Source organism: Chiloscyllium plagiosum, chromosome 4 (genome assembly GCF_004010195.1).
Source record: "Chiloscyllium plagiosum isolate BGI_BamShark_2017 chromosome 4, ASM401019v2, whole genome shotgun sequence".
Lineage (NCBI taxonomy): Eukaryota > Metazoa > Chordata > Chondrichthyes > Orectolobiformes > Hemiscylliidae > Chiloscyllium > Chiloscyllium plagiosum.
Window position 1 is genome coordinate 44,980,141 of NC_057713.1, and position 16,750 is coordinate 44,996,890.

The 16,750-nt window shown below is 38.9% G+C and overlaps 1 protein-coding gene across 4 annotated transcripts in view; it reads left to right on the plus strand.

The window, feature by feature from the left end:
- The window catches only part of nbn (nibrin), a 53,724-nt gene extending 37,282 nt beyond the window's left edge, over positions 1 to 16,442 (plus strand). For 2 of the 4 annotated variants that reach the window (XM_043688114.1, XM_043688116.1), the window contains exon 17: positions 15,819 to 16,441. In XM_043688114.1, coding sequence (XP_043544049.1) covers positions 15,819 to 15,849 — 31 coding nt within the window. In that variant the 3' untranslated portion in view covers positions 15,850 to 16,441. Of the gene's footprint in view, positions 1 to 15,818 lie in introns of all 4 variants that reach the window. The other 2 variants (XM_043688117.1, XM_043688115.1) reach the window with 2 other exon arrangements.
- Positions 16,443 to 16,750: the final 308 nt, after the last annotated feature.

The window sequence follows — 16,750 nt, forward strand, 5'->3', positions numbered from 1 at the left end:
TGCTGTTAAGAAGACATATGGTGTGTTAGGTTTTATTGGTAGAGGGATTGAGTTCTGGGGCCGTAATGCCATGCTGCAACTATACAAAACGCTAGTACGGCCACACTTGGAATATTATGCACAGTTCTGGTCACCCCATTACAGGAAGGATGTGAAAGCATTGGAAAAGGAGCAGAGGAGATTTACCAGGATGTTGCATGGTCTGGAGGGAAGGTCTTGTGAAGAAAGGCTAGGAGACTTGGGTCTGTTCTCAATGGAAAGAAGAAGGCTATGAAGGGATTTGATAGAGACATATAAGATGATTAGAGGATTAGATAGGGTAGACAGTGAAAGTCTTTTTCCTAGGATGATGACATCAGTTTACGAGGGGGCATTGCTACAAATTGAGGGGTGATAGATTTAAGACAGATGTCAGAGGCAGGTTCTTTACTCAGAGAGTGGTAAGGGCGTGGAATGCCCTGCCTGCCAATGTACTTAACTCAGCTTCATTAGGGAGATTAAAACAATCGTTGGATAAGCACATGGATGATGATGGGATAGTATAGGGGGATGGGTTTAGATTAGTTCACAGGTCACTGCAACATCAAGGGCCGAAGGGCCTGTTCTGTGCTGTATTGTTCTATGCTCTATGAGAAGAGATCTAATTGATTGGAGAAGGTGCTAAAGAGGATTGACAAATTAAATGTAAAGTGGATGATTCACTTTATGGGGTAGTCTAGATAAGAAGTCAGTTTTAGGCTACAGAGTGGCAGATTTAAAACAGATGAAGAATTACTTATCTCAAAGGATCGCTTATCTGTAAAATTAACTATCATAGAGTGGGGTAGATGATGGGACACTAACTACATTTGAGGAGACGGACAGATTTTTAATTAACAATGGGTTAAAGGTTATGGGGAGCTGGCAGGAAAATGGAGTTGAAGCCAAGTTGAGATCAGTCATGATCGTATTAAATGTCGGAACAGGCTCGAGGGTCTGAATTGCAGACTGCCTGGTTGATTTGATTTGATTATTGTCACATGTACTGAGATACAGTGAAAAGTATTGTTTTATGTACTATCCAGGAAAATCATACCATACATTAGTACATCAGGTAGTAGAACTGAATGCAGAATATAGTGTTACAGCTACAGAGAAGGTGCAGAGAAAAATCAACTTTAACATATGAGAGGTCCATTTAAAAGTCTGAAAACCAAGGAATAAGCTGTTCTTGAATCTGTTGGTACATGTTTTCAAACTTTTGTATCATCTACCTGACAGAAGACAGTAGAAGAGAGTACAACCGGGATGAGAGGGGTCTTTGATTATATTGGCTGCTTTCCCAAGGCAGTGGGAAATATAGACATAAGTCATTTGAAGGAAGGTTGGTGTGCATGGTGGACTCGGCTGCGTTCACAACCCTCCATAATTTCTTGTAGTCTGGGCGGAGCAGTTGCTGTACCAAATAGGATCTTTTCTATCGTGCATCTATAAAAATTGGTAAGACTCATTCTGGACATGCCAAATGTCCTTAGCGTTCTAAGGAAGTAGAGGAATTGGTATGTTTTCTTGACCACAGTGCCACCATCAATGGACCAGGCCAGATTGTTGCTGATCTTTACTCCTGGGAACGTGAACTATCTCCACCTCAGCACCATTGATACAGACAGGGACATATCCTCTATTCATCTTCCTGAAGTTTATGAGCAGCTCCTTCATTTAGCTGACATTGATGGAGAGATTGTTGTCTTTAAACCATGCCACTTAGCTCTCTATGTCTTTCCTATACTCTGTCTCATAACTGTTTAAGATCCCACCCACTATGATGATTGTCATCAGCAAACTTGGAAATGGAGTAAGAGCAGAATTTGGCCACACAGTTGTGAGTGTATAAGATGAATAGTAAGGGGCTGGGTAGGCACCCTTGCGGGGCACTGGTCTTGAGGATTGTCATGGAGGAAGTGTTGTTGCCTATCCTTACTGATTGTGGTGTGTGGATCAGGAAGTCAAGGGTCCTGATGCTGAGGCAGGAGCAGAGTTTATCTGGTCTTGGTGTTTGGAGATGTGTTTGGTTGGAATTACGTATTGAAGGTATCGTCAATAAGTAGGAGACTGATGTACTTATCCCTAATATCCAAATGTTCCAAGGATGAGTGTAGGGCCAGGGAGATGGCATCAGCCTTGGACCTGTTGTGGAAGTTAGGTGAATTGTAGAGGATCAAAGCAATCTTGGAGGCTGGAGTTGATGTGTGCCATTACTAATCTCTCGATGCACCGCATAATCTGATTTTTGAGAAGTTTTGTAGCTCAGGTTGAGGTTCAGGTTGTAAGTTTGCTCAGTGAGCTGGCAGGTTTGTTTTCAGATGTTTCATCACTATGCTAGGTAACATCAGTGGGCCTCCAGTGAAGCATTGGTGTTCTGTCCAGCTTTCTATTTCTGTTTCTTGGTCTCTTCAGGTGGGTAATATCATTTCTTTTTCTCAGAGGTTGGTAACTGGGTTCCAAATTGATGCGTGTATTGATGGAGTTCTGGTTTGAATATCAGTCCTCTAGGAATTCCCGTGCATGTCTCTGTTTAGCCTGTCCTGGGATGAATGCGTTGTCCCAGTCGAAGTGATGTCCTCCTTCATCTGTATACAAAGATACTAGTGATAGTAGGTCTTGTCTTTTGGTGGCCAGTTGGTATTCATGTATCCTATTGGCTAGCTTTCTGCTCGTTTGTCCGATGTAGTGTGTGTTACAGTCCTTGCGTGGTATTTTCTAAATGACATTTGTTTTGTCATTTTGAGAAGAATGGGTACCCCATAAGCACTCTCCACTGATTCTTAAAAAAAAACCCAAACAAGTAGACACAACACGCCCAGAAACTCTAGCCACATCACCATATATCAAAGGCATCTCGAAGATGACTACCAGACTACTCCGACCCTTTGGCATTATGGTAGCCCACAAATCTACCAATGCACTGAAACAACTACTGATCAACTTAAAGGATCCTATACCAACAACCAGCAAAATGAATGTCATTTACAAAATGCTATGCAAGGACTGTAACAAACACTACATTGGACAGACAAGCAGAAAACTAGCCACCAGGATAAACAAACACCAACTGGCCACCAAAAGACATGACCCACTATCACTAGTACCCTTACATGCAGACGAAGAAGGATGCCAAACATGTCCATCCTAGGACAGGCTAAACAGAGACACACATGGGAATTTCTAGAGGCCTGCCATTCAATAAACATATCGATTTGGACACCATTTACCAACCTCTGAGAAAAAAAATGCATAAGAGACCACCCACCTTAAGAGAACAAGACACACAAAGAAAAAGCAGGACAGAATGCCGGCGCTTCACCTGAGGCTTGCTGATGATGTTAACATGATGATGAAACATCTGAAAACAAACCTGCCAGCTCAGCAAGTAGACTTACAACCCGCACCTCATAATATCGATGTCAGAACCACTAGGCAGTAGTCATTAAAGCACTGGAATGATAGTGGTCTTCTTGAAGCAGATGGGAACTTCGGATCAGAGTAAGAAGAGGTTAACAATATCAGCGAATACTTCTAACAGCTGGTTCGTGCAGGATATGGGTGCTTGGCTGGATACTCCATCCAGGTCGTTTGCTTTCCACGGGTTCACTCTCAAGAAGGCCAATCTGATGTGTGCAGCAGTGACTGTGGGTACAGGAGTTGGGTAGGTGACATAATTTCACTAACCTTCTATTGACTATGAGCATAGAATGTATTGAGCTCACTGGGGAGGAATGCATTGTTGTCAGTGATTTGTTGACGTCACTTTGTTGCGCATTATATCATGTAAGCATTGCCACAATCAGTGGATGTTCGTATGGTTAGTCTGGGACACTAGCTTAATCTGGTATCATCTCTTGTCAGCCCTGATGGCTTTGCAAAGGTTATACCTAGATTTCCTGTATACGTCAGGGTCACCCGACCTGAACACCTCAGACCTGACTTCAGTAGGGCTTCATCTATGATTTCATTTGGGTACACTCGGATTAACTTCTTAGGCACGCAGTCCGTTATGCACTTGTTGATGAATTCTGTGATGGTAGTGGCATTCTCATTTAGGCTGGCTGCTGAGTTCTTGAATATGGACCACTCCACCAATTCTAAACAGTCATGTAGCAGCTCATCTACTATTTAATGGCAGCACTGTACGACTTTCTGTCCTGGATGCACACACTTTAGTTCCTTTGTCGTCTTTAGTTTCAGCCAGGAGAAGGAGCCTGATAGCCTGACTTCCCAAAATGCAGGCCAGGGGTAGAGTGATAGACGTTTTTGATTGTGTAGCAATGGTCAAGGGTGCTTTAGCCTCTGGTAGGACAGGATACGTGTTGGAAGTGTTTTGATAGTTCTAATGTTCATTTGAAAATAATGGCATTCTTTTAAAACTGGTAATTCACTCTATTTTCCACTATTAATGGTTTAAGAAAATTCCATTGTGCAGATTTGCATCAGTACTCGAAACTCATCAATTATTCTCTGGGTGATATCATATCTTTGTACCAAGTTTTCATCCATTTCATCTATTAGCTTTTGAGATGTTGTTTACAAATTAACAGTTATGAAATAATTACCCTATCCACTTTCAGTGGCAGAGATGACATAATTTCAAAACCCGTACAATGTGGTTACTATGCAGGTCAAGAGAAGATTAAAATTATTATGAGAACAGAAAAATGAGTTTCGAGAATAACTTCCATATTGGGATAATTAACCTGGTTTTGGTGCCCTGTGATTTCCAATGCAGTATATCTTGTTTTTTTGATTAGTTCTTTGACCTTGTAAAATTAGCTTTTAGACTCTTTGATATGAGTTTTGCAAACTTGTGATTTTCTTTTTCTTTATTTAACAACAATTTTATGAAAATCATTTTAGAATTGACTTCAGAATCTTATAACTTTTTCCACATTGCCCTGCATGATAACCACATTGTTTTTATTACACATTTCACAATTCTAGGGCCATTGAATCAAACTTAAGCAGTCCAGTCATGCCACATCCAGTCATAAATGCTGTTAATTAAGTTAAACAAACCACTGGAAGGGGAGACTGCACAAAGATACCCATCCTTAGTATGGGGGATCCCAACATGCCAATGCAAAAGATAAGGCTGAAGTTTCTTCAACAATTTCTAGTGAAAAATGCCAAATCAATAATCCATTTCTGATGGTGGTAACCTCTTGAGAAGGCACAGTCTTCAGTCAATTCAATTCACTGTACAAGAAGTAGCTGAAAGTGCAGGATAAAATAAAGGCTGTGACTGTTGGCAACATTCTGGCAATAGTACTGAAGTCTTGTGCACCTGAAGTTGCTAGCCAATCTGTTTTAGTACAGTTACAACACAGGTATTTATCTGATAATGTGGAAAATTATCCAGTTATAGAAGCAGGACAAATCCAATTCGGCCACTTTGTCCTCCATCAGTCTACTCTATTATCAATGAAGTGATAGATCATGTAATCCACAATATTATCATAAGCAGTAGCTTAGCACTCAGTTTGGGTTCCACCAAGGCTCCTTGCTCCTGAACTCATTACAGCTTTGGTTCAAGCATGAACAAAAGAGCTGAACTCCAGAAGTGTAGTGAGAGTGACTGCTTTTGACATCAAGACTACATTTGAACATTTGTGGCGTCAGAGTGAACACTGTCAGCTAGTTAGCATCATATGTGACACAAAGGAAGATGCCTGTGGTTGTTGGAGTAATTCATCTCCAATCCAGGACATCTCTGCAGGAGTTCCTCTGGGTAATGTTCTCAACTCAGCTACCTTCAGCTTCATCAGTGAATTTTGCTCTGTCAGATGGTCAGAAGTAGGGATATTCACTGAGCAGTGTTCGCCATCATTCATGATTCCTCATATACTGAGTGGACAGGCAGAAGGCTGGAAGAACACAACAAGCCAGGCAGCATTAGAATCTGTACAAGTCGGCATTTCAGATGTAACCCTTTTTCAGGACTGGAAACATCCTTAAGAAGGGTTACACCCAAAACGTCAACTTCTACAGATCCTGATGCTGTCTGGCTTCCAGCCTCCTGCCTCTTTACTTCAGATTCCAGCATCTGCAGTTTTTGTTTTGTTTTCTCATATGCTAAAGCAGTTCATGTTTAAATGCAGCAAGATCTGGGCAATGTTCAGGATTGAGCTGACAAGTGGCAACTTATGTGCCAAACAAATGTCTGGGAATGGCCATCTGCACAGGAGTGATGTTCTAGTGGTCTTTTTATTAATCCACAGACCTGGGTAATGTTCTGGGGTCCCAGATTCAAATCCCACCATGGTAAATGGTGGAATTTAAATTCAGTTTTTAAAAAATCTGGCATTAGGAGCCTATTGGTGACCGTGAATTCACTGTCAATTGTTGAAAAACCCATCTGGTTCACTAATGTCCCTTAAGGAAGAAAACTACCATCCTTACCTGGTCTGCACTATATGTTACTTGAGACCCACAGCAATGTGGTTGACTCTGCCCTCTGGGCAATTAGGGATAGGCATAAATGCTGGCTCAGTCAGAGACACCCTCATCCTGTGAATAATTTAAAACAAAATTAAAATCCAGCAAAGCAGAATGTGACTATTACCCTTGACATTCAGTGGCATTGCCATCACTGATTCCTCAGCTGTCAACATCCTGGGAGCTGCCATTGACTAGAACCTGAGTTGGACCAGCCTTGTAAATACTACAAGAGTGCTAAAAGTTAGGAATCTTGCAGAAAATAACTCAGATCCTGACTATCCAAAGCCTATCTGTCTACTTGGCACAAGTTAGGACTGTGATGACATACTCTCCACCTGCCTGGTTGAGGACATCTCCAACAACATGTGAGACGCTTGCCTTCAAAGATTGGTATTAAATTCCGAAACATTCACTGCTTCCACCACTGCAGTCAGTATCAGCAGAGTATATCATCCACTAGGTATGTTGTGGAAATTCACCAAGGCTCCTTAAGCCGCACCTTCCAAATCCATGACCACTACCATCTAGAAGGATAAGGGCAGCAGATACATTGAAACATCACTACCTGCAAATTCCCCTCCAAGTCACTCACCATCCTAACTTGAAAATATCTTGTTGTTCCTTCGCTGTAATTTGGTCAACATCCAGCAACTCGCTCAACTAATGGTATTGTAGGTGTACCTAGACTAAATGGACTACAATAGTTCAAGAAGGCAGCTTACTACCATTGTCTCAAACTCGGGATGAGCAATAAATGCTAGTCCAGCCAATGATTTGGAGATGCTGGTGTTGGACTGGGGTGTGCAAAGTTAAAAATCACACAACACCAGGTTATAGTCCAACAGGTTTAATTGGAAGCACACTAGCCTTCGGAGCGTCGCTCTTCATCAGGTGACTATAACCTGGTGTTGTGTGATTTTTAACTTGGTCCAGCCAATGACACACAGATCCAACAAGTGAATAAGATTCCACAAGCTATCTCAGACACATACGACGTTCTAATTCTAATTATATCAGTTTACTTCATTCAAATCATTATCTTTTTTCCACTTCCAATTGATCAGGTTAATACCTTTCTGTTAATTGCAAAATACAATATTTTCCCATTACAGATGTTAAGATAACTAGCCTATAGTTATGTTTTGTCATTCCAATACAAGTCTATTACACTGGCATTTTTTAATCACCTGGGACTTTTCCAGAGTGCTAGGATCCTGAGACAATTACTACCTTTAGTTCACCATTAAATTTTGCCACATTGTATGTTTTCTTCTTTCCAATTTGTTACTGTCCTTAACTTGGTTAACCATGTTAAAAATCACACAATACCAGGTTATAGTCCAACAGGTTTATTTGGAAGCACTATCTTTCATAGCGCTGCTCCGAACCACCTGATAAAGGAGCAGTGCTCTGAAAGCTAGTGCTTCCAAATAAACCTGTTGGACTATAACGTGGTGTTGTGTGATTTTGTCCACCCCAGTCTAACACCAGCTCCTCCACATCTTGGTTGCCATGGTCGGTTTAATCCCCTTTCTAGAATTGTTTTTCCTCACTTTTTCCTGTGAATCAAACTATTTTCATAAACACCTGCCAATCCACATGAATCATCTTTTCTGCTAAACTCCTTTCCCAATCCACTTCAGCCAACTCTGCCCTCATTCTTTTAAAATTACCCTTATTTATTCTTAGCACATTTGCTTCTGACCCAATTTTAAAATTTTCAAACTGAAGGCTAAATTCTACCATATTATGGCCGCTATTTCCTCAATCTGTTACTCAGAACATTTACCAAAATTGCCTCATTACATATAACTTACATCCAAAAAATCCTGAACCCTGGCTGGATCAATAACAACATTATTTTTGGAAACTGGCCTGAATACACATTATATATTCTTCTTCATGCCTACCTCTGCCAAACTGATTATCCCAATCTAGATGAAGATCAAAGTCATCATATCCAATTGGGAAAGTGCTAGCCTAGTGATATTATCGCTGGACTGTTAATCCACAGACCCAAATAATATCCTGGGGACTAAAATTCGAATGCCACCCAAAGGTGGAATTTGAATTCATTTAAAAAATAGACAATAGGTGCAGGAGTAGGCCATTCTGCCCTTCGAGCCTGCACCACCATTCAATATGAATTCCAGGAATTGACTTCATGAACCTACACTGCACTCCCTCAATAGCCAGAATATCTTTCCTAAAATTTGGAGACCAGAACTGCACACAATACTCCAGGTGTGGTCTCACCAGGGCCCTGGACAGCTGCTGAAGAAAATCTGGAATTGAAAGTCTAATGATGACCATGAATCCATTGCCAATTATCGAAAAATCCCATCTGGTTCACTAGTGCCCTTAAGGGAAGAAAACTGCTGTCCTTACCTGGTTTGACCCAAGTGTGATTCCAGACCCACAGCAATGTGGTTGACTCTTAACTGCCCTCTGGGCAACTGGGGATTGGCAATAAATGCTGCCTAGCCAGTGATGCCCTCATCCTGTGAACGAATGCATTTTTTAAAATTATCTGCTGACTTGTTCTGTCCTTCCTGCAGTACAGCTACTTTTTGGAAAGCTATAAACTATATGCGCTGGTGTCATTTTCCGCTTGTTATTTCTTAGCTCCGCCCATTTGAATTCTGCATCTTCTGAATAACAGAATTTCTTGCTATTGCACTTAGAATATTCTATCGCCTACTAACAAATGTTCTCATTTCCTATCTGCATGTAGAAACGTTACATGTATCTGAATATTTAGTTCTTACCTTTGATCTCCTTATAACCACATCTCTAAATCCAGTTAGATCATACCCATTAATCTTTATTTGTAGCGTTAACTCATTTATTTTGTTCTAAATACTAAATCTGTTTATGTAAAAAGCCACTAACTTTGCGTTTTTGCCATTTTCTGGTTTTGACCTTATTTGCTGCTTTTTTTTAATGCTATGCATCTATCAGTATTTATTCCGTTCTGGAATAAGTAACATTTAAGATGTCTGTTCAGCGGTCTGATAACAGCAGGGAAGAAGCTGTTTTTGAATCTGTTTGTACGTATTTAAACTTGTATGAACGTATTCAAACCTGACAGAAGAGGGTGGATGACAGTATAACTGGGGAGGGAATGGTCTTTGATTATCTTAGTTGCTTTCCCAAGGCAGCAGGAGTATAGATGGAAGAATGCCTTACTGAGGAATTAACCTAAATATAAATAGGGCCTATCTCGAGTCAGTTGGCTACACTTTTAAGATCCTGAAAAGGTGTTTGGAGTAAATTCGATCACAGCATTTTAGGGGACATGGACTTCGAATGGATTCAATACATATAATCTATTTGTGGGTGTGCCTCCAGACTACTAAGGTTCAAGTTTGCTTGTCTTTATATGTCTGACTTTGTAACCTTTAAATCATGAATAGCTCTGCTGCAAATTGGAATAGCTGTATTGTTCATCTTTTCCAGGAATAATGCTCCAGGATATTACTAGTTTAATGGTCACTAAATCTAGCATAATGCAACTCTTATTTCATGAACTTTCCCTGGAGTATTTAAGCATTTGGATTTTTCAGTTTTATGTTGTAATGATTTTTGAAAATGGACATTATACTTATGATAATAGAACTCCAGGACACTGACAAATATAGGAATACATTGTTCTGTGTAATCTCATGCTGCTAAGAAATATTGACAACAGATTTTACAAATGTGCTAATCTTTGAACGTTGTAAGGCAATGAGCATTTGTTGCTTAGAAACAATGTTTGCATGTAAATAAATCTCCAGTTAAATAATGTATTTCAGTTCAGAAATGGGGATGTTTTCCTGTCTAAGCAAAAAATGGTGGTTGAGTAGGGTAAAATTATGAAGTTAAAAGCTTGGTCGTCAAATCCTTGAACTCAAAACATTCATGGATGAATGCAAATCATTATAAAATAACAAGAAAAACAACAGATTGTGTTTTCAAGACTGCTAACCACCTTTTGTCTTGAACTGAGATGTGTGTGCTTTGACCCATATTCAGCCATTCAGAAGTTCCTAAAGTTACTCCAATTCGGCATCTGAACGTTTCTTGAAAGGCTCTAATTTGTTCCCTCTTTTAGTATTTCTGGAATCTTTCTCTTGTCTATCTCCCTTTATGAATATGGATAGAAATCTACTGTAGCTCCTCCATCACCAGAGACACTCCTTTAAATACATTAGCTCTATTTTGGAAAGGCTTTGAAGACTTGAAGGAAGAAATAATTCAGAATACTTTGTTTTTTTTAGGTATATTTACAATTTTAAGCTAATGCCTATTTATGATTTCCAGTGACTATCATTTTGCAACAGTGAGACTAAAAAAAATTATATTGTGTTCAGCTTGTATTGATGTGTGACTTCGGGCCTTTTTAATTTGTGACTTCCCGTTTTAGCAAGTACTTGAGTTTCTCAGCCAATCTTTTTAACTTTTCCCTGCAAGATCTCATTGAAGTTATCTTTTAATTTGTTAATGTAATATGCTCTGTATTGTTCTTTTAAAGTGATCCACTTGTCCCCTACAGAATTTTCATTGGACAGCCTTTCAATCCATTATCTTTAGTTGCTCCATCACTTATTGAACTAAGCCTTTCCTTAACTACTTTTAGCTTTCAAAATCATTTCAAACTTGGTTTTTCTGTGGTTATTCTTCTTCAAGTATGCTACAATTTCACTTTCCTGTCTTGTAGGATCATAGTGATTAGTGGGTCAAGATGAGCACTGTCTTTCATTGTTTCCTAGGCACAGAGGAAGTAACCATGAATTACATTGACTAATTTTGACTAAATCTTTTGGGTTTTCATATTTAGTTGATTGAAATTCCTCATTAAAACAACTTTCCTATTCTCACATCGCCTTTCTCACATAGCCCTTCTATTCATAGAGTAAAATGATGAGCTCGAACCCTTTGCAGATTACACTGATGAGATCAAAGGTATCTTTTTTGGACTTCATTAGAAATTCCATATCATAGCCTTTGGTCCCAGTCTTTTTGTAGAGAATATTGACAGACATCATTTCTCCAACCTACTAAATGCAACTGCCTCAGGCAACTGACTGTGTGGAGTTTGCACATTCTCCCCGTGTCTGCGTGTGTTTCCTCCCACAGTTCAAAAATGTGCAGGTTGGGTGAATTAGCCGTTATAAATTGCCCATGGTGTTAGATGCAGTGGTAAATGTATGGGAATGGGTCTGGGTGGGTGCGCTTCGCCGGGTCATTGTGGACTTGTTGGGCTGAAGGGCCTGTTTCCACACTGTAAGTAATCTTAAAAAAAACTCTTTACAAATGCAAATTTATTAAGCAATTCCCTAACACTAGGCAATCTCAAAAAAATGAATTTCATTTTTTTTAAATCCAGATTTGCATATTAATTTTAACTGGACACAATCATGCATCAGCAAATTCTGTTAGGGGTGCAATGCCATCAGACCCCATCAATGAGAATATAGTTTGGCGGCCATGTTCTGTTGTTTTCTTATGCTCCTAGGCAACGTGTATTTTCCCACCCTCCTGAAGCTACTTTGAACAAAAATGCCACTTTTTGAATTTACTTAGAAAGAAAAGTACATTTTTGATTCTTTTATAGATAAAGTATTTAATTTTGTCATTTCACATTTGAAGTATCTGGTTGGCATGGACAGGTTGGACCGAAGGTTCTGTTTCCATGCTGTACATCTTTATGACTCTGTGACTGCTGCAAACTTTGCTGCTCAAACTGTTTTTAATATAAACCCCATATATTGTTATCTTTTACGAATTTGATTGAAGCCAATTCGCAAAGGTAACCAGTTTTTGTGTATTTCTTTGCCATCAAAATTACTTGTGCAAATTGTTTTCATGACTAATTTTAGGTCTTTACAAAGGATAGTATTATATTTCATTTTGTATAAAAGGGAAAAGAGAGTGTGCTTTTTATTTTAGAAGTAGCCTTCTTTCTGCATATTCTTCTGAGAAGCTGAAGCAACTTACCTGTTTTGGAAACATGGAAACACAGAAAATGTAGGAGTGGCTATTTGGTCCTTCGAGCCTTTTCCTTCATTCAAAACAATCATGGCTGATCCTCTCTTTCAATGCTATATCCCTGCTTTATACCCATACTGTTTGATTCTTTTGAAATCTAGAAACTTACCTGGCTTTTTCTTGCACATAATTCAGTGAATTGGCCTCCACAGCCTTATGTGGCAGAGAATTCTACCGGGTCGCTATCCTTTGAGTGAAGACTGTTTTCCCCTCTTTAAACGGTCCTAAATGGTCTACCCAACATCCTGAGAATGTGTCCTCTGGTTCTAGACTCTCCGGCTAGGCGATACATCCTCCCTGCATCTAGTCTGTCCATGTCTGTTAGAATATTATTCATTTCAATCAGATACCCCCTCATCCTTCCAAACTCTAGTGAATACTGATGTTGTTGAACCAATGTCTCCTCAGGACAGTCCTACCATCCTTAGTATTATTGTAGTGAACCAGTGTTGTACTTCCTCTAGCAAATATCTCTTTTTTTAGATAGGGAGACTAAAATTGCATACTGTAATCCAGTTGTGATCTCACCAAGACCCTGTATAATAAGACATCCCTACTTTTGAACTCTCATCATTTTGCAATCAAGACCAATATACCATTTGTCTTCCAAACTGTTTTTTGCATCATCTTGTTTACTTTCATTGACTGGTGTACAAGGACTCTCAAATCTCTGTGTACACCGATACTTCCAAAAATATCATTGTTTAAAATAATATTCTTCCTGTTTTTCAGCCGAAATGTACAATTTCACATTTAGCTATGTTGTACTGCAGCTGCGATGTGTGTATCCCTCAATTTGTCTCCTCCTTACAAATCTCAAACCTGCCCATTTTGTGTCATCGTCAAACTTGGGTAATGTTACATTTGGTTTCCTCATCCAGTTTATTTACATGTATTGTGAATGACTGGAACCCAAGCACTGGTCTTTGTGGTATTCCATTAGTCATTGCTTGCCGCTCAGAAAAAGACTCATTTATTCCCACTATGTTTCTTATCTGTCAGTCAATTCCTGATCCATGCTAATATTTTACCCAATACTACATACTTTAACTTTGCTGACTAACTTCTTACAAAAAGCTATATCAAAATTCTTCTTAAAATCTAAATAAACCACCACATCCACTGGTTCTCGCTTACCTATTCTAAAAGTTACATCCTTAAAAAACGCTCCAGGAGATTTGTTACATGTGTTTTGCCTTGATAAGCTGATGCTGGCTTTGTCCATTCCTGTTAATGCTTTCCAAAGATTCTGTTATCATGTCTTTTATAACTGAATCTAGTATTTTTCCTACTACTGTTAGGCTAACTGGTCTGTAATTCTTTGTTTCGCTCTCCCTCCCTTTTCAAATAGTGAGGTTACATTTGCCACCTTCTCATCTGTAGGAACTCTTCTAGAGTCTATAGAATCTTGTAAGATGATTACCAATGCACTTCCTTAACTATTCTGCAATGTAGATTATCAGGCCCTGGTGATTTGTCAGCTTTTAACCCCATTAATTTCTTAACTGATAGTGATTTCTTTCAATTCCTCTCTCTCTCTCTCACTCGACCTTTGGTTCCCTAACATCTTTTGGGAGGTTATTTGTGCCCTCTTTTGTGAAGATGGAACCCAAGTCTGTGTTCAATTCTTCAGCCATTTTTGTTCCCCATTATAATTTCCCCCGTTTCTTTCTGATTGTTTTTACTAATCGTTTTCTCTCCACATATTTTTAGAAGGTTTTGCACTTAGTTTCTATGTTCCCTACTATTTTACTTTAAGTTTTGAAACTTAAAATTAGGTGTTGGAAGCCTGCTTAAACAAAGCTGATTTTAACATTTTTAACATTTTGCTTCTGTGAAAATTTAAAAAACTCAAGGAGCTCATTTAACTGATTCATGTTATCATGTACTATTGGCTCTTGTCCACAGCTTCCAATCTGCTGCTGTATCTACCAGGCATGTTCTTTGAATCCAGTCTAAATAGAATATCACAGCTGACTGCACAGTTTAGATTAAATTGGAGCAGCAGTTTCCCTCGGCCTGCACTGAACACGTAGCAGCAGATGGCAAAATAGGGCAATTGTTTAATTCTAGATAACGGAAGACTACACCTTCAAGATGCATTGTAGGGACTTAAGAAAAGCGAAATCTGATTCTTTTCTTTTCCGCTTCTAATCAGTGCCTTCTCCGAACTAAGTTAAAAATCACACAACACCAGGTTATAGTCCAACAGGTTTAATTGGAAGCACACTAGCTTTCAGAGCAACGCTCTTTCAGGCATCTCCGAATCATGACTTCTCCGAACTAAACTGCTGAAATCTGTAACAGTGAGGAGTAGATAAAAGTCAAACCTTTGTTTTAAATTTACACAAATCTCTCATGGGTTTCTTGCATGTATTATATAAATGTCACAATATTCAGTAGCTGTCTTGTACTTTGACTGCTGGAATTCTTTTCCTTTTTAACCCGTTGTTTTTCATCATATCAGTAATGACAGAGATTAAGTTAGAAATGAGAAAGTGTTTCAAAATTGTTACATAATTCTTAAATGACTCCTGCCAAAATTAATGCTGGTGTAAAATAATTTTATCCATTGTAGTTGTTGTGATTTAATTCTACATTATACAAACTGCAATTTATAGTGTGAACTGCCAGTTTTTCTGTTGATAGTTGCAATTTTGAAATGTCAGAAAGTTTACAAATGTCAGTCTCCACGTGCATTCTGTGCGGGCATGTCTAAATCTCTCGCTCAACATGCAGCTTGTATCACCTACTTGATACCATGCACTGACTTGTAATTAGTGGGTGGCACAGTGGTTAGCACTACTGCCTCACAGCGCCAGAGACCTGGGTTCAATTCCCACCTCAGGCGACTGTCTGTGTGGAGTTTGCACATTCTCCCCGTGTCTGCGTTGGTTTCCTCCCACAGTCCAAAGATGTGCAGGTCAGGTGAATTGGCCATTCTAAATTGCCCGTAGTGTTAGGGGCAGGGGTAAGTGTAGGGGAATGGGTCTGGGTGAGTTGCGCTTCGGCAGGTCGGTGTGGACTTGTTGGGCCGAAGGGTCTGTTTCCACACTGTAAATAATCTAGATATAACCCCAAAAGCAGATCTCTGAGCTAAAAAATTGAGGTCAGCTTTTAATGTAAGTATTGTCTGAAATGTACAATTATTAGCTGAGAAATGGGCTTGGGGTGAGGGGAGGTGGAGGAGGACATATACACCAAGTATGGACCAAACCATGCATTTTGGCATCCAAAAGCAAGGTCTTGACCTGTATACTGCAATCTACAATATTTTTATTTTAACAAGGCTAATTATCTGAATTAATTTGCAGATATGACCCAAAGTCTGTCAGAAGAAGATGAAGAATTTGAGGAAACAAAACATCCCTTGCAGCAATAATCATTTGTGCCCCTTGATCTACAAAAAGCCATTGCATGTCGCTGAAGATATTCAAAAATCCGTCATGTGTATTTTTTTTCAAATGTTTAAAGCTGTATCTTAATTTTTAGCTTCTGCTCTGTTCTAGTTTTAATTGTCAAACATTTCTTAAGTTTTTATCTATTTTCTATTAACCATGTGGTGGCTTGCACTGAACTTTGTGAGGAATTGAGGGAGGTTTTGCTGATAACCCATGAGGTAAAGAAGACCAATAAAGAAATGTATGTGCAGTATGTAAATCGAATCATTGCTAAAGACATGAATGTATCATCAAGTTGATTCAGAACAACAGTGCTGAAGAACAACAGTGCTGAAATTGTTTAAGGTATTCATAAGGCAGAAAATGCATCTTTTGGTACATGCTTTCTAAGATTCACAAACATTAGCCTTTAAACAAACTACTATTTTTATAACAAGTGTATGAGAGCTAATTTGACTGATATACACTTGCTTAAGATTATAATTTGTACTATAACATGTATTTCTTGAAAGCAAAATATCTTTGTTTGCATTGTCTATATAAACAATAAATTGTTTTGCATATGAGATTTTGTTTTGATTCAGAAATGTTTTCATAAAATTATTTATTTTTACATTTCAGTTCTATATTCTGTTTACTATCCAAATTGAGGAAGAGTGTTGGAAAGGAATTTGTTAGTATTAAATTTATGAAGAGGTGTTGAGATGACTTTAGTTCATTCACTTTTTCCTTGGGGTACATTTATTTCATGGGAAAATATAATGTAGCTAAGCTTTTCTTTAATACCTGTAACAAAATCATAAACTCCCTTGTATTGTCTAGCATACATGTTCTTCATGCTGTTT